Source organism: Hydra viridissima, unplaced genomic scaffold (assembly GCF_058129835.1).
Source record: "Hydra viridissima isolate aposymbiotic clone 2 unplaced genomic scaffold, HvirCarnegie_v1 scaffold_3, whole genome shotgun sequence".
Taxonomy (NCBI): Eukaryota; Metazoa; Cnidaria; class Hydrozoa; order Anthoathecata; family Hydridae; genus Hydra; species Hydra viridissima.
The window spans coordinates 20158329-20182235 of NW_028324302.1; the positions used below are offsets into that span (position 1 = coordinate 20158329).

Sequence of the window (23907 nt, forward strand, 5' to 3'; positions counted from 1 at the left end):
AAAAAATGTATTTGCATATTTTTTAAACATACTGTTAAGGATTATGAGCACTACATAGGATAAGATTAATATCATTATTGTCAAGATTAAAGAAATATTTATTTTTCTTGTAGATGTCTGTTATAATAAAGACTGTTATCGCTCTTGTCCTGTTTTTCCTGATAGCTGTTCTTGCTCTACCACTATGACTTTTCAACCTGATGCAGTGAATTGCTTTTACGGTAATAACTATTACTTAAACTATTACTTTTTTTTATAGACCTTATGTTCACTTCTGACCATTTTATTAAGCACAAAGAATTGCAGTTTATATAAAAAAAAAAAAACATAAAAACCTCTTACGATTTGCAAGTTTGATTTTTGTAAATGGATTTTAGGATGAACACATTACGCTCTTTTTCAAATCCTACATATGTACTTAATCAAGACGCACTGCCGATAAAATACCTCCTTCCTCTCTTTATACTCCTTCCTCTCTTTAAAACGCTATTCTAACGCTTCCAGAATTTTAAGACGCAAACTCATAACCATATGTGTAGATAAGTAATAAATGTAATGACATCTGCTCAGAAATATGTTATTTAAGTAGTCGACAACTCCAGAAAATTTAAATACCTTAATCTTAAAATGTGAATTATGGTGTGTGTTGATAGAAAAAATAAAAAATCTTCCTGACGCATCTCCTTTGTAATATTCCTCTTCCATATCTTCTTTTAGACTACCATTTTCTCGTGCGATGGAAAATATTATTCCTTCTCGACCTCTACTTCCTCACGTAAATGTAGTCCTAATAATGGGAAGATTCTCTTACACACATACAACTAAGAACAGTGTAGGCAACATGTGAAGAGTTCAGATATAAATCCGATTGCGCCATTTATTTTCCTTACTTAGGTTAGGTTCCTGAGACTGTCCACTTATTATTTTTAAAAAAACACAACTTTTCAAGAAATAAGTCGCTTTCATCATCAAAATATTCAGTACCTTACAACTTTTTGTAAAGTGGAAAATAAAGCAAATTCACCAATGCAAAATATTTTCCCAGCATACAAGCTAGCCAACATTTTTTATAGTACCATCTGAAAAAAGACAAGGAGAGCATTATGAAAGTTGTAAAAGTGATGAAAGCACACTGTCAACAGTAGATTTCAAACAGCGGATGACAACAGATCAAACTGACCTATTAACTAGGTAGTTTCCATTAAGTGATTTTATGGAGCATCCAAGTTTGGTAATATTACTTCTCATTCATTTATCACAAAGTCACAATCAAACATCTTAATGAGACAATTAAATTTAAAGCATCTTAATGAGTTGGCCAGTCTTTCTGCTCATAATAAATAGTACCTCTTCCCACCACTACCCCACTCCAACAACTATCCCAAAGGCTCTTTGTGTTTCCTCCAGCATTCCCAGCAGAAGGCTAAAAATTTGAAATAAAGTATTCTTCCAAAAAATAATTTAAATATAGAATATTAAAATGTATAATTATCTATAGGTTTGCACATTTACTTACATTGCTTTTAAGAATTACCTTTTTTTTCTTACAAACAATTTGACTAACTTCATTTCTGAATCAATGTACTTATGTTCTATGGAGAGGAGATAGCTCTCACTAAGAAAGGGAGCAACAAGTTGTGCGTTCTGTTTAGAAAGACAAAGATATAGCTGGTCAAGTCTTCGTCTTTGAGTGAGTGGTCTTTGGATTTGTCAAAAACTGTTTTTTTAAATTAATTACAACCATAACATGAAAATTTGTTATGTAAAGATAGTATTCTGTACTATGGTCATTAAAAGTTATCGTACAACACATATAGTTGAATATATATGGATTGTTTTTACACTTTTCATTCTTTTTTATGATGTGCAAAACATTTTCCTAATGTATTTGCCTGTAAAAAATGTGAAAATAATGAATGAAGCCTTAGAAACATAAGTTAAATCTCTTCCTCGGTACAGCAATACACAACTTCTCCCGCTCACTGCCACCTAAAGACGTGCAATATCAACGCAACCACTCGCACTTGCAGTCAAATGGAAGTTGAGCTCAGTCTGCGCCTCAAAACCTTGACCTGATTGAGCAAATTTAAAATGCTTGAAAAATCTAAGAAACTATGAAATCCCTAGAAACTTTTTTAATCCATGCCAATGGTTAAATTTTTTAGGTTGATTTTGTATATTTAAGTTTGGGTTTTAAAAATCTTGCTTTTATGAGAATACGATATATTTAGTTTGTCTTAACTTTAGTGTGGATGATTTGATTGACTTACAAATGGTTGCAATCAATTACTAGACTTTAGTAGTTTTAAAATTCTTCCCATGGACTGTCCGTAGTAAAGAAAATCGGGAGGATCCATTTGTCCAAGAACTTAATGAATTGTTTTTTCTTTGCCCACCTTGCGTGTTAGCATATCTATTACTTCAGTTATCTATCACTTCAATCATATCTATCACTTCAATTATGTTTTTAGCATTATTGTTGACTTTTGGAACTTTTCTTGGTCTGGCACAACCTTTTCCCAGCAATCTTCCATTTCTTAGTGAAAAAAACTTTTTGACATTCTAATGGCAGAAAAATAAGAACAAAAAAGTATACAAAAGACTATAATGTAAGCATCATTTACCCACCAAATTAATCTTTAAAACTAACTTACTGCAAGAGACTATACTTTTTTAAACTAAACACTACTGACACCAATTGTATATAGAACATAACTGTACAACTACATAAAGAACTTAAATATATAAACTAAGTATAAATTAAACACAAACAGCATATACTCACACTATCCCCTATTATAATGCTATACACACAGATTTATAAATAATTGGTTTTCGAAGTACAACTTCGAAATTTAGATTATAATTAAGATTATTTGTTAAAACAATAGTAATTAGTTTTAAACTTCGAATTGTAGCTAATAAGGTAATAATAACTTAATAATCGGATAACAAATAGATTACAACATATCCCTCACATTTACCCTGCCTCCATCTCCTCATTAACATATTTCCTCCCGTTGTTTTTCCCATTATACAGAGCTTTTCTCTAAAATAAAAAAGACGGCAAGTCTTTTCCTCGATTGAAGAAAATAAAAGATTTTGTACTTCTTGACCCCTAGAGTTATTGCGCCCAGCCATAAAAGAATCCAATTATATATATCTAAAGCAATTATTAAATTATTGAAACCAAAAAATAAAATGAAAACCTATAAAACCTGTTAAGAGCTTTAATTTGTATGCTATACGCAATGCCGATAACGTAATTTTGTACGACACGGTATTTTATTGAAATTCTACTTTGACACAAAAGTGAACACAAAAAAACTTACACAAAGTTATAAGTTAAAATAAGTTATTTAAATAATTATTTATTTCAATAATTATTTCGTTTAGCATGCATTGAGCATCCTTCTCTTTTTATTTTATAAATATAGTTATGCTATTCGTTCTGCTTTATAAGTCTTCTAAAAGCCTTTGTTTTTAGAAACTGTGTTTTTTACGTCAGTAGAGATACTTGCTCTTGGTCTACCGGTAACTTTGAAAATTTACCGGTAGACAAAGAGCAAGTATCAATATAGTTGATAAAGTCTTACCTTCATGAAGTATTGTGTAAGGATATTATAAAAAATAATACCGTTATTTGCAGAGTTCAATGATAAATTTATTTACTTGCAAGTGCAGCTACGCACCGATTAGTGACAAACAATATAATATGTTGCATCTGTAGCATGCCATCCTGATTGAATGAATATTGTCAAAACCAAGATGGATGAATATGGCGATGAGATGAGGACAGTTTTAGTCTAGCTATGTGCTACTGTTTGTTCTTTGAAAGAAGTCATCTTCAACCCAAATTTCTAATTGTGCTGTTGTACATGTTATGCTTTGATTTTAAGCAGGTGCAAATTACTCAAAAGTTTTGCTTCTCTCGAAAAACCGAGAAGTTTGATCTCAACATTGGAGAAGATTTTTTGAACCATATTTAGAGGAAAATCCAAAGCCACTTAGAAACTAATTAATTGATCTAAGAGGTTACGGATTTCATTAACTAGCGATCTAATTAATTGTCGAGATTGACAACTCAAAATATTTTAACTAGAATTATTATCGTGTTTACTGCCTGCAGGGTCATTTGGTTTATGGGGCTGTAGAGCAACATTCGGAGGGTTGCTTTCCGTAAGAGGTGCGTGACAGACGTCAAGAAACACTGCTAGCTATAATAGGACAATTGATTTTCCATGGTAGTTAAATAATCTCTAACACTTAAACATCTGCTGCTCATACTTCACAAACTTTGAACTGTATTAATATATATAATGCCATCGTTCATTAAGGAACTTTAAAGATCCACGTGATCATTTTTTGCACACTCTTCTTATCGATACCACGTGAGTGCGAACCAAGAAGTTGTGCTGTTAATACGGGACCAGTATGCCGCTTCTTCAATTATATATAGATGAGTTTCTATGGCGGCAAAGAATTATCATATACATAATAATGATGATTATATATGTGTATGTGTGTTTATGTATGTATGTATGTATGTATGTATGTATGTATGTATGTATGTATGTATGTATGTATGTATGTATGTATGTATGTATGTATGTATGTATGTATGTATGTATGTATGTATGTATGTATGTATGTATGTATGTATGTATGTATTATGTATGTATGTATGTATGTATGTATGTATGTATGTATGTATGTATGTATGTATGTATGTATGTATGTATGTATGTATGTATGTATGTATGTATTTATATACGTGAACAAAATGGCGCTGGACAAAATAACAATTTTATTGGGAAGATTTAAAATGGCAAAGGATGAGCTAACCAGAAAAATGCTTGACGACCGCGAAAACATCGATTCGGTTGAAGAATGGCTTCCAAAACAAGTAATCGAAGTAGAAGCAGAATTGAAATTAAAAATAAAATGGTCGACAAGTTGGATTCGATAAGCAAAAACGAATGCGTCAGCAAATTCAAGTATGAAAAATAACGATCTAAAAAGAAGCAGAACAAGCTTCATTGAGAAAACTTCAAAGCGAAGAAAATGGCACCTAAAGAAACTAAAAATGAAAGAAATATTGTGTAAATCTCTTGAAAACGAAAACGAAGCAACTCATCAATCCGTCAAGCTTCAAAAGTATACAATCACAAAATTTAATGGCGATTATAAGGACTTACAGTTGCGATTACGATTTTGGAATCAATTCACGGTAGAAGTCGACAACTCAAACATATCAAACATTAGCAAATTCAACTACTTAGTGGAACTTGTCGAAGGAAAACCCAGAGAGGACATACTTGGTTTGCCACATTCATTGGAGGGATACGATGAAGCGAAACGCATACTACAAGAAACTTACAGAAAAGTTATATGGGTTCACAAAGCATTAATTAAAGATTTGGAAGGATTGACGGCTATACACAACACGTACGAAATCAAAGAAGTTCACGACTTTTACAATATACTTGCGAGAACTGTACGAACTGTCCAGAAACTGCAAATCACTCAATCACTCCTGTATTTATTGATGAATAAACTTGGAACAGTTCGTGAAATACTCACACAAAGCGATGATGGATGGGAAGAATGGGGACTGGAGCAACTTTTCGAGTTGCTTCAAAAAAAAAATTGAGAGAAATCCATTGAACTCAGCTTTTAACCCAAGCGACGAACAAACAAAAGGCGATAAAAAGAACGCAAACATACAGTCGAAGTCCAATGAACATTGAAGCACTGCATTCAAACAATACAATGGCGGAGTTTATAAGAAAGAAATTATGGAGAGTAGTGGTTAGCATGGATGCATCTACTGTGGGTTACAAAATCACAAAAACGAAGATTCTTCAAAAGTGCTGACTCTTGCAAGACGCAGGGAGATTTTAACAAGCAAATGATTATGTTACAACTGTATTGGTTACGGACACTCGGCGGCAAATGATAAATCAAGAGAATGCAGTAAGTAAAAAAATCACAGGTCCATTTTTCAAGATGGGAAAGCAACAATGGACGGTAAAGTGGAAAATAAAAAAAAAAAACATGAGAGCGGTGCTTAAGGCAAGTACAACTATTCACCCGACCGTGATTGCAAAAGTAAACGGCGGAAAAGGAAGAATAATTTGGAAACGGGTGCTGGAAGTTCCTATACTTTTACGAACTTGATAACAAAACTAAAGCTGAAGCCTACACAAAAGGAATATAAAAGCATTGAACTGATCTATGGAACAGTGGACAAGCGTAGGGAAATGTATAAAGTGACGCTAGAATCAATAACGATACCGGAATTTCGCATCAAAGTCGAATGCACCAACGCAGAAATGGAAACACTCACCATTTTACCCAATCCGATGATCAAAGATGTTAAGAAGCATTTTACAAAACTGAGGGGACTAAAATTTAGCGATGAAGAAGGAAGTGACGAACTTCAACCTGTTCACATTATACTCTAAGCCGCTGATTATCAACGTATAAAAACCACTTAACCGGTAGTTCTCGGAAAAACCACTGAACCGGTAGTTCCGGATAAAATCTAGGAGCCAATTTAACTATGCTGGGATGGACTTTTTCTGGTATTGAGAAAAGTTTCTTATCGAACACTGGTCGTGATGAGTTCGAGCAAATGTGTAATTTAGAAGTACTTGAATTATCAGACACAAACAGCGAGTCAATGTTCCACCAAGACTTCAGCGAAAAACTGCATCAAAACGACGAAGGTTCTTATGATACCAGAATGCCGTGGAAAAAGGGTGTCGTTAAACTGCCAAACAACAGAAATCTGGCTCTTTGATTGGGAAGATGTAACGACTCGATTGGGAAGTGTAACAATTCGATTGAAAAAACTTAAAAAACTAGAAAAACCTACGCGAGAAATTATTCATTACGTTCCTCATCAAGCGGTAATCAAAGAAAATGCCGAGTCAACGAAAACGATAATAGTTTTTGATTGTTCAGCTAGGAAAGACGCTCAATCACCTTCATTAAACGATTGTCTAGAAGTGGGACCATCGCTGCAACCCTTAATATTTAACATATTCATATGAAATCGGATGAATAAACTCTGCGTTTTAGCTGAGGTAAAGAAGGCGTTTCTACAAACTTGAATACACGAATTGGATAGAGACGATATTAGATAGAGCGCTTAATTTAGTTTAAGGACTTAAAGAAGATGGAGTTAACGGAGTTACGGTTTACAAGGGTGAATTCTGGTACAAGTTCAAGCCCTTAGATTCTCGGTGCTACTATTAAAAAGCATATATCAAAATACAAGGAGATTTATCCAAAAACATTGCTTGCTTCGGAAGAAGATACTTATGTCGATGATATACAAACAGGTGGAGAAACAGAAGAAGAACTTACCAGCTTTAAAAATTAATCAACGCAAATCTTAATGGAAGCTGGTTTCCAGCTGCACAAGTGGCATAGCTACGTAAGAAAATTGGAAAGCGATACTGAGGCCAAGTGGAACAAAGACACGGATAAACTATCGATTGACTTAACTGCTAGCATCAGTATCGGAAATAAGGAAGTGATAACAAAAAGGAAAATGCTATCCGCTAGCAACAGTGTCTTTGACGTATTTGGATTTAGTGCACCTGTTTTAATTACTGGAAAAATACTATAGAGTCGACTATGCTTGTTAAAACTCGGATGGGATCAATAAAGTTCTAATAGACGTTCAGAAAAATTGAAGACCGGGATTCTAGGCAAAAGATCAATTTTATCACGGAAGACGAGATGGAAGATAGTTGATTAAAGCCGAAGTGTCAGCTTTAATCGGAGGAGGGTGTCGTGAATAATGTCTTCAAGATGCAATTAGCTTGTGTGTAGGTCTTAAAGTATATAAAGTGTTAAATGTGTGTCCGTGTTAATGTGCGTAGTTGTTAAGCATGTACGGTCTTAATGTATTCAATGTGTTAAAATGACGCCCCAGTAAACACGCTTTAGTTGGTCCAACTCATGGGCCAGTATTGGCTACAGTTGGCTAACTGTTGGCATTTCTCGCCAACCATTAACCGACTGTATACCGCGTGTTTTTGAATCGTAAAAGTTCCCCGTAAGTTTGTAAATGTATATTATAAATATATTCACTTAGACCATGCGACTAATTTTTAAAATTATTCAAATAGATTCATTCATTGATTAAAACTATTCAATAGAGTTAGTTTAGTTTGAAGCTTTTTATCATTTTTTTTTTTTTCAAACGCTTTTTCTACCCTTTAATTAAACTTTTAAACTCAAACTCTCGTACACCTCTTAATATAACCGTTACGCTGGTAAGTAGAAATATTTTACATTTATCCATTAGTGACACATTCAGATATAATTTTTAACATTGGTTGAGTTTTCAATTTATTTTTATGATGAAACCATTGTTGTATTTGTATAAGACATTTTAGCTATATTTTAACTATTATCAAAAGTTGAAATACAGCTAAAATGTATATGTGCGTGTATAGTAGTATGTTTATGTGTGTATTTCTGTATGTATATGTATGTATGTTTGTATGTATCTATCTATCTATCTATCTATCTATATATATATATATATATATATATATATATATATATATATATATATATATATATATATATATATATATATATATATATATATATATATATATATATATATATATATATATACAGAGTGTCTGCCAGATCAGGGGAATTCAGGGAAAAGTCAGGGAAATCAGATATCTGCAAAAAATCTTGGATAATCAAGAAAATTAGGTTGAATTTTAAAAAAATCAGGGAGAAATCAGGGAAAATGGCTCTTCATCAAACTTACATAACTTTAATAAGTTGTACATAGTACATGTAATATAAAAGTTTATTTGGCAGATAGTTTTATGAACTTCACTTGCATCAAGCGAATCTTGAATCTTCACTTGCAAAAATGTAAACAATTATACAACCCATATTAAATGTATCAATACTTGATACATTTAGTGTGGGTTGTATTATTGTTTACACTTTTGCAGTTGAAGAGCATTTTTCTAAACAAATCTAGGTCAATTTTTGTGAAGTTGAATTTGGGTAACTTTAAATTAAATCAAGGAAAACAGGTAGAAGATCAGGAAAATATCAGGGAAAAGTCAGAGAAATCCACCTAAAAATATTGGCAGACATCCCTATGTATTTTGTATATATTGCATATAATATATGCCATATACAATATTGACATAATATATGCAGTATATAAATAAATGGTATATGCAATTGCATATACAATATGACATATACATTTCATATTAAGCATATATAACATTTATATATATATATATATATATATATATATATATGTTCATTTATATATATATATATATATATATCAATATGACATATACATTTCATATTAAGCATATATAACATTATATATATATATATATATATATATATATATATATATATATATATATATATATATATATATATATATATATATATATATATATATTCATATAATGCATATAATTATAGCATTTTATTAAAAGGGACTTCGACTTCTGAAAACTATGAGAAAACTGTTCAAAATTTTGGGAATCAGGAAAGTAAGGTTTTGGATAAACTATTTGTTTTTTTGTTTTTTTTTTGTTTTACTACTTGTTATACATTGTATATGTGTTACGCATACATACATTGATTATGATGCTGACATATATTGACAAAAGAAAACTATTTATATTTTTTGTAAAAAAAAATAATTTGTGTTTTAACTAAAGTCATAAATGGATGAAGGCTTTAAAAAAATACATATTTCATTTTACAAAAATACACATTTCTACTTTTTTATGCAGATAAAGGTTTTAAATAATGCTCTTTTCCATGGCCTTAATAACACAGCACAAAAATGTGCTAGAATACCATTTTTACAGCAATCAATTCACCTACAGGGATAAATAACATGAATGTTTAAAATTTTAACTCCAAATATTTGAGTTCCATAACACCTTTATCCATGTATGTCTTCAATTTAAAAACTAGATTGTGTTTTTGAAACCAGTTTTCCAATAAGATTCAAATGCAATCAAATATTATTTAATTATTTATGTATGTTTATAGAGAAGTTAGCAGCTTTGGAGTTAAGATTAACAGAACTGGAGCAATAAAATAAGTTTTTAGAAGTTCAAAGTTTTTTGGATAATGAAGATATTGTTGTTCCCCCTGGCCTTCCAATGGAAAGTAAGGAAGATTTGGAGAGGCTTAACCTTATGATACAGATGAAATCTGAGATGGCTCTCTATAAAGTTTGAAATTATTTTTTGTATTATAATGTTTCTAGCAGTCTTCAGGTTGCGTTTAAACTAGTAACTATTAATTTATAAGATCAAAGATAAGTTTTTTTATAAGTCTTATAATTGTAATTTATCAAAGGTAATTTAATAATACCTTAGTTATATTATACCGCATTACATTTTCATTTACCTTTGAAAAAATAGTTTAAATAAAAAAAGTTGTAATATGTAGCATTATTTGTTTTTAGGTCGAATATCTGCGTTCTATTGGCGGTAAAGTTGAACGTCCAAAATACATATGATGTGTGTTGGGAGCCATGTTTTCCAAAAATTTTAGCGTTTTATGTAATCTAAATGGATCTTCAAGTAAGATGATAGCTACTGGAATGGGCAAGGTTAAGTTGCGATGTTATCATTTTGTGTTAAAGTGCTTACTATGTAAGTATTACTAGTTATGTAAATTTTTAGTCTATTAAAGTCAACTGTATTTTTATATTTACAAAAATATGTTTACAACACTAAGAAAGAATATAATATGTTAGTACTTATGACAATTGCCAGTGTTGTCATTAGTTGTGAATTTGTAAGATATTATATTCTCCCTTGGTGACTTGAACTTATTATCATATGCACATATTTTTAAAACTGCTAACCAGTTAATGTAATTCTTGATTTGCAAAGTATACGTATAAGAGCTTAAAAATAACTTAAAAATAATTTATATTTAAACAAAAAATAAATTGAGTTTTTAAATTTATTTTCATTTTATTCTTTTAGCAGCAGTAAGAGTTCAGTATCTTAATTCCAAGGATAAAGATATTTACCCGATGGTTTCAAGATGGTTTCAGGGCGCAAATGATCAAGGAGATGGGCGAATAAATAGACAGACGAAAAGCAAGGTTATAAAAAATCAGTTGCAGTTAATCAATGAAAAGAATATTTAGTTATTATTTTCTTTTGAAAATTTATAAAAGCTTATTTTTCTTGATTTTATTTATAAATCTAATTTTTTTTATTATTATCAATAATTATCTAATAAATCGCCACGTTTTTAAATATTAGCGTTTTACAATATTGTTTTTTATTAAAGTTGCCAATATTAGTTTCAAACCTTTAATAATATTAACTACAATAATAGAATATCTTTAGTTCTTTATTTGTAAATATTTTTCTTTAATGGTCTGGAAATAAAAGTGTAATGATAAAAAATTTGTTCTTTTTTTTGTATTCAACTAAGTTATCTATAAATAATACAATATTTTGTGTCGACAGTAGTACTGTTTGGTAAAGTCTGATATACAAACAATCACTATTAGATAGAAAATTAAATATTAAAAAGCAAAGTTATACTTTGTTATTAAGCAATATTCAAAACATGATTTATAACTTTTGCACTTTCAATTTAAGCGCGAAAGTGAATTTAAGAAATCGCGAAAAAAAATCATATAGTTGGGCCGGTAATGGTACCAACTGTTAGCCAACTGTTTTATTACTGTTGGGCCGTTAATGGCAAACAATTGTTTAAAAACAGTTGGCTAAGTGTTGGTAAAAGCGTTACGTTTTTTTCACGGTACCAACTAAATAGCCGACTGTTGGCCCAACTGTAGCTAATAGTTGGTTATTAGGATCGGGCCAACTACTTACCAACTGTTCGATGTTTACTGGGGCGTTTATAAAACTGTATAAAGAGGGAGTGTAGTTTATAAGTTGTATGATTCGCAGTCAGATGTAAAAAGTATCATCAAGTTCATAAAGAAAAAGTGACTCTATAGTGTCTTAGGGAAAGTCTAAACTATTCCCCACGTATCTGGCGACATATAATAAAAAGTATAGTTTATTCTTTATAAAGAAATAATTTTAACTTAGGTTTAATAAAAATAAAATTAAGCCTGTAAAACAAGAAATAATTTATAAAATCAAATTTTTACAAATGCTGCGTTAAGCTTTCGGATCAATAAAACCCGTGTTACGGTCCATTCTAGAACTTTCTAGATACAACAGAACATTCGAGAATCTTCCATAGAACCCTCTAGATATATAATAACGTTCCAGAATGTTCTGTATCTTTCTAGGAACTTTCTATTTTACTATAAATATTAAGTTTGTGATATTATTGTATTGTATTGGTATTACTGAATCAAAAATAAATGCTTTACTGAAATCGAACTTTTCTTTGGATCTGTTAAGAAACATAACAGATTTTTGGCGACGAAGATCTCTCTATTTTCTAAAAACTACTCATGGAAGAAAAACACGGTGCTACTCTGGTAGCGATATTGGCAGAAATGCAGAAGCTGCAAGAAGCTAGTCAACGACAACTAGCCGAACAACAGCAACAAATCAAAGAGCAACAAGACGCCATTGTCAAACTGCTTGAAGCCAATGAATCAAAGGTCACTCAAGATTTTGCTGCTTTTGATTCAACAGCTGAATTATGGGTCGACTATCAGGAAAGATTCGAAACATTCGCTAAAGCTCGGGGTATAACAAGAAATAACAAAGCTGCTTATTTTCTCGGTTGTCAAACTCCAGTCATCTACAAACAGTTGTGCAATCTTGCAAGCCAACAAGAGACTCCTTTGACAGTCAACCATCTTTCGTATGATCAAATTGCTCAATTCATGAAAGAACAATACAATCCAACCAAATTTCTTGTTCGTGAAAGATTCAAATTTTGGTCAAGCATTGGTCGAAATCAAGGTGAATCTATTCCACAACTGGTTGCTCGAATTCGACAATTGGCTGCAACATGCGACTTTGCTAACATCACAAATCCACTGGATGAAGCTCTTCGAACACATTTTATCTGCTCTATTAAAAATGAAGCAGTGCTCAAAGCTCTTTTCAAGTGCAAAAATGAAGATCTAACTTTCGCCAAGGCGGTAGAAATAGCAACCGAAACCGAGGAGGCCGCCAAGGTAGCCAAGGAAACTGCCGTTGGTCCCTCAAAGTCTCCGATGTCTCTCCCAATCAATAAGTTGGGGCAACATAAATCGGAATCCAAACCCTCAGCTCCTCGACAAAACAAATCTCAGACTGAGTCAACCGCTTGTAGAAGTTGTGGCAAATCGACCCATGAACGCAAAAATTGCCGTTTCAAGGACGCCGAATGTAATTTTTGTGGTAAAAATGGTCACATTGAAGCAGTTTGTTTCAAGAAAAAAGCTGAATCCCGAAAGACGGTCAAGCCTATATTCATTTATGGACAGACTAAAGCACTTCGCCAAGTCAACCAAATCAATGTTGATGATGAAATTACACAAAATCTCCAAATCAATGGGCATTCGATAAGATTCGAACTCGATACTGGAGCTCCCGCTAATTTCATCACCCATACTTTATGGCAAAGTTTGGGTAAACCACATCTTCAATCGTCGGATTTACAATTCGAGTCAGCAAGCAAGCATCAACTTCCGATACTAGGGAAAGTTGAATTATCAGTTAAAGCTCCAACAACCTGTTGCAAGATCTGGTTCCACGTAACTTCTGTTCCTGAACTAAATCTTATTGGCCGATCGGGTATTCGACTACTTGATCTTTCAGTTGATGAAAAGATTAAGAAATCATCCAAGAGTACTGTTGCTAAGGTCTTTGAGCATCTCAAACCTGACACAGATCTCCAACAAAGGTGCAGAATTCTATGTTCTGAGTTTCCAGACCTGTTTAAACCAGAATTGGGTTGTTTGAAAGACTTTGAACTTGAAATAAAATTCAAGCCTGACTACAAGCCTATCTTCTGCCGTCCAAGACCTGTACCTTTCGCTATTCAAGAAGATCTGGTTGACGCTTACGAAGCTGGTATCAAGCATGGTGTTTGGAAACGTATTCAATTCAACGACGAAGGTACACCTGTGGTTCCTATTCAAAAGACCGCGCTTCCGGGACAAACAAAACGAAAGATTCGAATTTGTGGCGACTATTCAGTCTCCATTAATACTCAGCTAGAACCTCATCGCTACCCAATGCCGTTGCCAGAAGACCTGTTGCGTAAACTGCGTGGCGGTTATGGATACACAAAAATTGACCTGGCTGACGCTTATAATCAAATTCGTTTGGGTCCAATTTCTCAGAGACGACTGGCTCTCAGTACACATACTGGTGTACTTCTTCAGCTACGTCTTCCATTTGGAATCACTTCAGCACCGGGGTACTTTCAAGAGACAATGGATAAATTAACAAGTGATCTACCTGGAGTAGCTGTCTATCTCGATGATATTCTCGTCAGTGGCAACAACGCAGCCGATCACATTTCCAACTTGCGTGGTCTTCTACAACGACTAAGCAAAAACGGACTACGCTGTCGTCTAGAAAAATGTATTTTCGCTAGTTCTTCGATCGAATATCTTGGTCATATGTTATCTTCGGAAGGTATTGCTAAAGGTAACAAAGTTGATGCTGTTTTGGCTATGCCAGTTCCTAAGGACGTTAATACGCTGCGATCTTTTCTTGGTCAAGTACAGTTTTACGGCAAATTTCTTCCTCCAAATTTGTCTATGACATTAGACCCGCTCTATCGTCTAATTAAGAAAGATGTGCCATGGCAGTGGACATCCAAACAACAGTCAGCTTTTGAAGCTGTGAAACAGTTGTTATCATCTGATTCAGTTCTTACTCACTTCGATCCTTCGAAACCGTTAGGAATGGCAACAGACGCTTCAGAAGTTGGTATTGGTGCCATATTGTTTCATCGATTAGCAGATGGCTCTGAACGTCCAATTGCAAATGTATCGAAGATTTTGACTGATTGTCAACGTCGCTACAGTCAAATTCACAAAGAAGCATTGGCAATAATTTTTGGCTTAAAAAAGTTTCATCAATTTCTTTTTGGTCGTCGTTTTACCATCGTCACTGATCATAAACCACTACTGGCTCTATTTGGTCCAACAAAGGCTACTCCAGCTATGGCAGCAAATAGACTGGCTCGATGGGCTTTAATTCTTAGCCAATACAATTATGAAATCGAGTTTCGTAAGACAGCTGAACACGGCAACGCTGACGCTCTCAGTCGATAACCGGTTGACCATGATCGCATTTTCGATGGGGAGGAAAGTAGTGAAGAAAATTTAACGATTTGTGCGGTGAAAACCGTTAGTCGTCAAATCAATATGCATGATCTGAATATCTTGGTCCGCGAGTCGAGCAAAGATCCTGTCATCGCTGCAGTTATTCGCAATGTTCGAGATGGTTGGGTCGAATCCGACAATAATGACGAGATACGGGAATTCCAAAAACTTTCCGAAGCTCTCTCAGTTTCAGGCAAATGCTTGTTCTATGGTCCATGTGTTGTCGTCCCCAAAACTCTTCAAGATCAAGTCTTGAAGATACTGCACCTAGGTCATTTCGGCATTCAACGAATGAAACAACTCGCACGATCTGCCGTATAATGGCCAGGCATTGATTCAGCTATCACTAATCTAGCACACCAGTGTACTACCTGTGCGGAAAATCAGAACCTTCCATCAAAACCAGCAGTCCATCCATGGATGCTACCAGAACGCCCTTGGAGTCGTCTACATGTTGATCATGCAATCAATTTCATGGGTACTAATTGGCTTATCATGATTGATGCTCTATCTAAATATCAATGTATTCATCCTACGTCTTCTATTAGTGCCAAATCTACCATTGATTTACTGGAAGAAGATTTTGCACACTTCGGTTATCCACATGCTCTAGTTACCGATAACTATTCCTCATTCACTTCTCAGGAATTTCTAGAATGGTGTAATAGTCGAGGTATTGTCCTGCTCAAAGGTGCTCCATATCACCCCGCCACAAATGGTGCTGCCGAACGACTAGTTCAAACTTTCAAAAAAGCCATGAAGAAATCAAACCTACCTCCTAAGAATGCTCTTCAGGAATTTCTCATGGTCTATCGCCGAACTCCTTTAGCAAATGGATCGTCCCCTAGCGAATTACTCAATGGCAGACAAATTCGGGCGCAAATCGATCTGCTTTTGCCATCCCCTGTTCATTTACAACAATCAAAGCAATCTATGGACTCTTCCAAAGTTGTAAAATATTCAGTGGGAGACTTGGTTTATGCCAGATATTTTAGCTCAAGTAATGATTACAACTCAAAATGGATTACGGCTATTGTCACTGAAGTATGCGGTCCTCGATCTGTCATAGTGAAGACAGAGCCTGATGGTCTAGTCTGGCATCGTCATATTGAACAACTCAGGCATCGCTACAACTCCGGGGAGGTGGAGGAGTCAATAATAGTACAGCCCAATTTGTTGTCGTGTGAGCCGACTGGTCAAGATAAAAAACAAGTCAAAACAAGACGATCTAGTAGACGCCTATCAAAGAATAATCAAAACGCTTGCTCTCCGTAAAACCAAGCTGGCGAGGAGATGTTACGGTCCATTCTAGAACTTTCTAGATACAACAGAACATTCGAGAATCTTCCATAGAACCCTCTAGATATATAATAACGTTCCAGAATGTTCTGTATCTTTCTAGGAACTTTCTATTTTACTATAAATATTAAGTTTGTGATATTATTGTATTGTATTGGTATTACTGAATCAAAAATAAAAGCTTTACTGAAATCGAACTTTTCTTTGGATCTGTTAAGAAACATAACAACCCGTTACCAAACTCAATTTGTTTGCGGAGTTTCACGATTACGTAGATATTTAAAATTTAAAAAATACGGTACGTAATTTTTTGAAATGAAGTCTCTAAACCAAATATTCTAAAGAAGAGAAAATTTTTAGTTGGTTTTTTTGTATGAACTATTCCATTTAGTATTATGCAGACACTTGGATTACCTACACGAGTTTAACTTAAATATAATGGCGGCTTTAGTGTTATTGTGATTTTTCATCAGTTTACCCTAAAATCTTTAATTTATTATGAAAAATTAACATACTTTGTTTCAGCTATTCAAAAGGTTACTGCATCTTTTGACGTTTTCAGTTCTCAGGTGGGTTTCTCATATAAACTGTTTGTTTTTTTTTAAATATCGGTAACCATGACATTTTAATACTATTTCCGAGTATTCACCGAACTCCTCGCCTTAAATCCGTGTCGTTTGGAAATAAGTTCGTTGCGTCATTAACTTTTCGATAATTTTAACTGTTATCACTCTACGGTGATATTTTTTTTTTTGTCAAAATGTTTAGATTTGACTTGTGTGAAGGAAATGTAGCTAATATTTTTTGTGGTGTAATCAGGGGTGTTCATATATTAGAATTCATAAAACATCATATTGAAATTGATTTGACGAACAGTTTTAAAGTTTCAATATATATTTCTTATAATTTTTTTTTAATATATAGATTATTATTTTTCAATCAGATATCGAAAGATGCTGTAAAGAAAACATTGGCGTCACATTTTAATAATTTTTGCACACAACGCAGTTGCTATTATATTGATTCCGAAAAAAGGTAATTTTTTTTCACTCACTTCTATATGGTCTTCAGTATGCAGGAGCGACATTTACCAATTACTAGCACTTATAAAATATATGTATAAATTATAAAAAATTAAAGAAATGTAAACACTGTATTGATATATTGGCTGAAAACTTTTCAAAATGACATCGTACTTTTTTATCAGAAATCTCTTTGCCACTTTCCTCATGCTTCTTCTTGGATTTTTCTGCATTCTCTTCTAAGAGATATGGATGACTCTTATGGAACAAACTAACTCAATTTTTCTTAGAACTGAATTAAAAAAGTTACACCTCCTTATACCTTTTCCATACATTGAAAATGTTTCTTTGGTTTAGACCTTTATCTGCTTGATAGCCTCCTTATAACTAAAATTAGGCATTTTCAAATAACATTTAAATGCGTTTCTTTTCAGCGGACATATTTATATTTGAAATATCAAAACAACATTTTGACTATTGAAGGCGCATCATTAAAATTAATTCATGGGACAAGAAAAATTTCAGTGTATGTGCAACTATTTGCTAACTATTTACATTTATGTAATGGATAAATATATCTGCTACAATGTATGCATCTATGTTTAATCACTATCAATTTGTTTAATAAAATGAATTTTTCTTTACGTCAATGTTTTAATTCGAAAGGAAATTGCTTTTAGGTAATAACTTTATTTATAGAAGAACGCTTTTATATTTTATCTTGTTTTTATGGGGACCTTTTTTTTTCTTTCTTAGGATTAATCGAATTTACAAACCAATTAATTTGAGTGTATATATTTCGGTATTCAATGTTATGAACAACAAGTTAACTTTAAGCTTTTTCATCATCAATTCTGCTAAAGATGTTCTGAACAAAGAAACAGTAGAAGGTGGTTTAAACCAAGGCATAACTTTTCAAGTTGATACTGAGGCACTTCCGTCTGATGGTACGCAGAATAGTGCGAAGAATGATGTCAAAACCACAAACGCTTCTCTGACAATAACACTTACTTGCTTTTTTTCTGGACTATTAATATTTGTTGCAGCATTCCTTTTTTTTATGTGTTGGCGTAAAAAACGGTAAGATAAAAATGAAACAACTTTAAAGTTTTTTCTCTACTATGTTTGTTTTAACATTAATATCATATTACATAATTATTCTACTTATTTTCAATAAATTGCATCATAAAACTCAATACCTTTTTGTTTAATTGAATTACAGAGCACAGAATATTGCTGAAGAAATGGCAGTAGGAACTCAAAGTTCATGTACGAGAGTGCGAGTTTTTGGTAATTTCGGCTCTCAGATGGTGGAGAACAATGTAGAAAATTTTAATGATACTCCTCCCCTATATGCACCTCCTCCCCCATATGCACCAGTAGTATCCTACGCCGTACCGCATGAGCTTTTCAGCAGTGAAGCTCCTCCTGGATATTTCTCGTAGCGTTTGTTATTTATAAACTTAACAATAAATATACTCGTAAAAGATATGTATAATAACAATATACTTTTCGTAATGATTGTAACTGGTTGGCTGAAATACATATAAAAAGTTCATAAAATCTATTCACCGTTCACCAACCTTATAAAAAAACATTTTTCAACTTGAGTTCGTAACGGAATACAATAGTATTCAGTTATAGAATCGGTGATTAACACCTCACCGACGAACTTTGATGTTCATAATTCTTAGTTCTTTTGAAGCCGGTTTGAAAGGTAAGCGTAATTGGTCTTTTTAAAGAGTTTCTTGAGAGTTTTTTACCATGAGGGTTGAAAACAAAACATCTTTCTGTTAGTCAAAGAGCATAGGAAATTGGTATCTAAGAAACAGTCATAATTAGAAGTGGAAATAAGTCACGAAGGGCAACTCAACAAATATGTAAATTTATTAGCAAAGCATTTAATTATTTCTTAATAATAAAACATTAAAACCAGGGCTGTGGAGTCGGTAAGCTGCTGTTCCGACTCCGACTCCGACTCCGACTCCTTGATTTTATCATGGACCGACTCCGACTCCGACTCCGACTCCCGACTCCGACTCCGACTCCTTCATAAGTAACCAATTTCTAACAACAAATAGTTGTTTGTTTTACTACAGTTATTTGTTCGTAACAACAAATAACTGTAGTAAAATGTTAACATCGGCTATTTCATCACTATGATACAAATAATCCCACCACTTAGTGCTTTAAACAATATTTATAAGAAAACAATTTCTGAACAAACAACTTTTCTGAACTCTGGTTATGCAATAAACTCTTATGCAGTCGCTAATAACATTATGAATTTGTCAAAATCATGTTTGAAATATTGTCAGTTGGACAATATTTCAAACATGAAAGAACTTGTTCTTCTTTAAGTTCATATTCTTTAAGAATTTTTTCTACTGAGACCTGGAGAAATTCGCTAGTGTGATTAGTTTTGGCGTCTTTTACTGCCAATGTCTTGGTAACTGCTTCATTTTTTAAAAAAAAGAATTAAACATTGATTGCAAAATAGTTCACTCTGTTAAGAAACACAAAGCGTCCCTTGAGACATTCATTAAGTTCTTCTTTTTGTTTAACAGCTTTTTCAATCACTAATTTTCTAATATTCTCTCTCTCCAGAGAAACAAAGCTAATTGAATACTTACAGTCTTTCTGTTTGTGGAGCAACTCTTTGGTGCTTGGTGGTGGCACGCCTAGCTTTCTACTAAGAATATGTAGCGCAGTGCCAGACAATTTAAGTTGGGAGTTAGGGGATCACGAAGTTATATAGTTTAACGGAAGCTAGAGGAGAGCGCAAGGGAGGTGATATGTGATTCTCAGTGATAAGCAGCAAAATACCCTATTGCTTATCACTTATATTGCTTACAACTATAAAATCCTCATGAAAATTATGAAACTTTGAAAGATTTTTTTTAAACCGGAGTCGGAGTCGGTACAATTTTTCCGACTCCGACTCCGACTCCGACTCCAGCCAAAATGAGCTCCAACTCCGACTCCGACTCCACGACTCCGACTCCGACTCCACAGCCCTGATTAAAACATAAGATTAGAAATCTCAAGTATGTAAGTTAAAGTAAAATGAATGCATCATAGATTGATGGATGGATTGAGGGATGGATTGATGGCTAAAGACATTTTCTGAAAATTACATCTATCTCTCCCCATGGGTCAAAAAGATTAAAACTTTGGATTTAAAATTGAAAGAAAAGTGGAATTTTAATTTTTTATTTTTTAAAATTTTGCAATTTTGTGTCACCCTAATTTATATGTGGTTTTAAAAATAGTAGGCACGCTAAAACTTTTTAAAACTTGTTTAAAGTACCATATAATTACACCAGTTTTTTGACTGTTTTATACGCAGTTACAACATTTTTGTTTATGTTAATGTTTCTTACATCACTTTGGTGTGCTGATTTTAGTGGTGCCATTGGTTTTACTCTATCATCTAGATTTCCTGATAAAAAGCTTAAAGTGTATTAGAAGTTTTCGTATATTTGCAGTGTATTTATAACATTTTATATACGCTGATTTTAACTTTTCTTGTGTTTTAACTTTCAGCTAAACTTAATAAAATAATTATTCGAAGTGTAGTAGAATATGCTTAGTAGATCATATAAGTTTTATCTGACTCATTCTATTGTTTTTGGTTACTATATTAGTCCAACACAAACTAAATATAAGATCATCAGTGGAACAAAATTCTTTACTGCATATCATATATTCTTTGGCGTAGCTATTGGAGACCAGGACAAATCGTGGGCACCACATTACAGTTGTGGAAGCTGCAGATTAAATCTCGAAGGATGGTTATGCGGAATTAAAAAGCCAATGCCCTTTGCGATTCCAAGAATATGGAGTGAACCAATAAACCATCATTTAGACAGTTATTTCTGCACGGTAATTTCTGGACGGTTGATATTTCAAAATAAGGTAAGTATGGGTATTAAGGCCCGGCTGGTAATAAGGCCCACTAATCCAAAGTTAGGGAAAAAATAAATTGTGAAACTTTTTTTTGACATTAAAATATTAGAGTTATTTGGTTTTATCACTGGCAGCAAAAAAAAATCAGCATTTCTTTACCGCGCGTTCGACAAAGCAAGATTACTTTGTTAGTTTCGTCAAAAATTGCTTAAGTCTAATTTTTAAGATACGTGTTTTTACATTTTAAAATATTTTATAAAGCTTCTATTTTTTTCAATTGCATTTATTTGCATTAAGTACTTATTCGTTATCATTACTCATCATGTAATATTTATGCAAGTGTTGAAACAAAAGGATGCATTATCGATAAACGTAACAGGTTCAAAGCGGGTAATAAGGCCCAAACACGAGGTCAGCGGTAATAATAAAAGAAATGCGCTAAACTTTCGTTTAGCGTTACAAAAGAATTTATTAAGAAAAGTAATTAAAACAAACAACTTGAAACTGACTTAAGTTTAGCGTAAATAAAAGAAATAGTTAAGAAAAGTAATTTATACAAACAATAAACAACAAACTTTAGTGTAAATAAATAAAATTGTTAAATATTAGTTACAAAAACGTTGTTGTTCTGGAATTTATAGATTTTATACTTTTACTACTTTTGAAAAAACTTATTTTTTACTTCCACTTCTAAGGCTGTTAATAAAAAGAATAAAGGCAAAGGAAAACCAAGTGCAAAGAAAAGTAAGTCTGTAAGTGTGGATGTGAATGATTGGTTTTGTTTGTTATGCCAGCAAAAGTCTGTAGAAAGTATGCGACAATGTTGTAAATGTAAAGTATGGTACCACGAGGCGTGCATGGGGTATGATTCTAAAGATGAGGAAGAATTAGTATGTCCATTCTGCGAAGAATAATGTTTTTCTTTGTAACATTTCTTTATTGAATTTTTTAATTTTCTGTTGTTATTCACTGTTGTATAAAAAATTGATTCTTTTAAAGTATATAAATATGCAAGATTACTTATTATTTTATAAATGTGAGATAAACTATGCATTAAAAGAATGTTTCCAAACTTTTTTCTGGTTTTTCTTTATTTATTTTTTGTATTTTTTACATGGGCCTTATTACCCCCATAAGGGGGTAATAAGGCCCAATTAAGGTATGCTACAAAAACATGAATAACTTTTGTTATAATTGTTTCCTCAATATGCAGATAAGATTTTTACATCAAGGAATGATTAATCTTAAGCAGCAATCGAAAATATTTTTTTAAACTTAATTTTTAAAGCCTAAATGACCAAAAGTCTGTTAGGTGGGCCTTAATACCCATACTTACCTTATGATGATATTATTGAAAAATTTAAAACTAAACTACTAAAAGTGATTTTGAAACTCAAACCTGTCAATATCATATGAACTCAAATTGATGGATCATTTTTCTCATTGAAGTTTTCATTAGAGGATAGTATTCTTGGATAAGCTGTAGTTTATCCAAGCATACTATCTTCTATTGGAGCAGTTCCGTTCAGTGATGAATTGTCTGTTCCTACTCCACCTCAATCTGAAAAAGCGACTGAATATCATTTTGAAGGACACACCGGATGAACTCAGTGATGACTGTGATTTCGGGGAATCGAATGATTCATCTCATTTTTGTAACCAACAAGAGCTTAACGACTTAGTAAGAGATATAAGTCTCACTAAATCAAATGCAGAACTTCTGACGTTACTTTTGAAAGAATAAAAATTTATTAGATCCAAGCTGCAGAACCACGAAATACCGAAAATGAAACAAAACATTTGTATGGTTTTATGTAGTATCAGAACTACTGTGCTTTTGTCATGACCTCCGTGGTTTTTTCGATGACTTTTGCTATGCTCACAATCCTGAAAAGTGGAGGTTATTTAATGAAAATTCAAAAAGAAGTCTGAAGACAGTTTTGCTCCAAAACCAAAATCAATATCCTTTAACTCCAGTAGCTCATTCCGTTCATCTAAAGAAAGACTTTAAGAACGTGAAGTTGTAGCTTCAAAGAAGACAGTGGACAGTGAGAGAATATTTACAGCCCGATTCGCACAATCTTATAAATCAATCCCTGATACCTGTTGAGAAGATCTTACTACCAATTCGTTACATCAATCTAGGTTTTGTTGAGCAATACATTAAGCGTAAAACCCAGCTAGTGCAGCATTTCAGCAAATCCGACAGATGTTTCCAAAAGTAATAGCTACGAAAAGCTAGTGAAAAACTTAGGTTAAATTAGGGCGATGTAAATGAAGAGCACGGAGAATGTTTTCATCAGGATATGCTTGCAAATTAGAAAAGATATTAGAGTATTTGGGATGCAGCGATGATAGGCG

General features: G+C 33.0%; 1 protein-coding gene and 1 pseudogene across 3 annotated transcripts in view; both read left to right on the forward strand.

Moving 5' to 3' along the window:
• Positions 1–19200, forward strand: part of LOC149891361 (uncharacterized) — a 49646-nt gene extending 30446 nt beyond the window's left edge. The window contains exons 7-11 of one of the 3 annotated variants that reach the window (XR_016450824.1): positions 114–221; positions 9513–9569; positions 10081–10265; positions 10502–10691; positions 11034–11339. Coding sequence is in view for 1 of the 3 variants with exons in the window: in XM_090082244.1 (XP_089938370.1) it covers positions 114–221; positions 17141–17184; positions 17559–17650; positions 18394–18717; positions 18860–19082 (791 nt within the window). In the remaining 2 variants the exon portion in view is untranslated. Of the gene's footprint in view, positions 1–113; positions 222–9512; positions 9570–10080; positions 10266–10501; positions 10692–11030; positions 11340–17140; positions 17185–17558; positions 17651–18393; positions 18718–18859 lie in introns of those variants that run through there. The other 2 variants (XR_016450823.1, XM_090082244.1) reach the window with 2 other exon arrangements.
• LOC145194147 (uncharacterized) overlaps positions 1–23907 on the forward strand; it is a 99778-nt pseudogene that overhangs the window by 66077 nt on the left and 9794 nt on the right.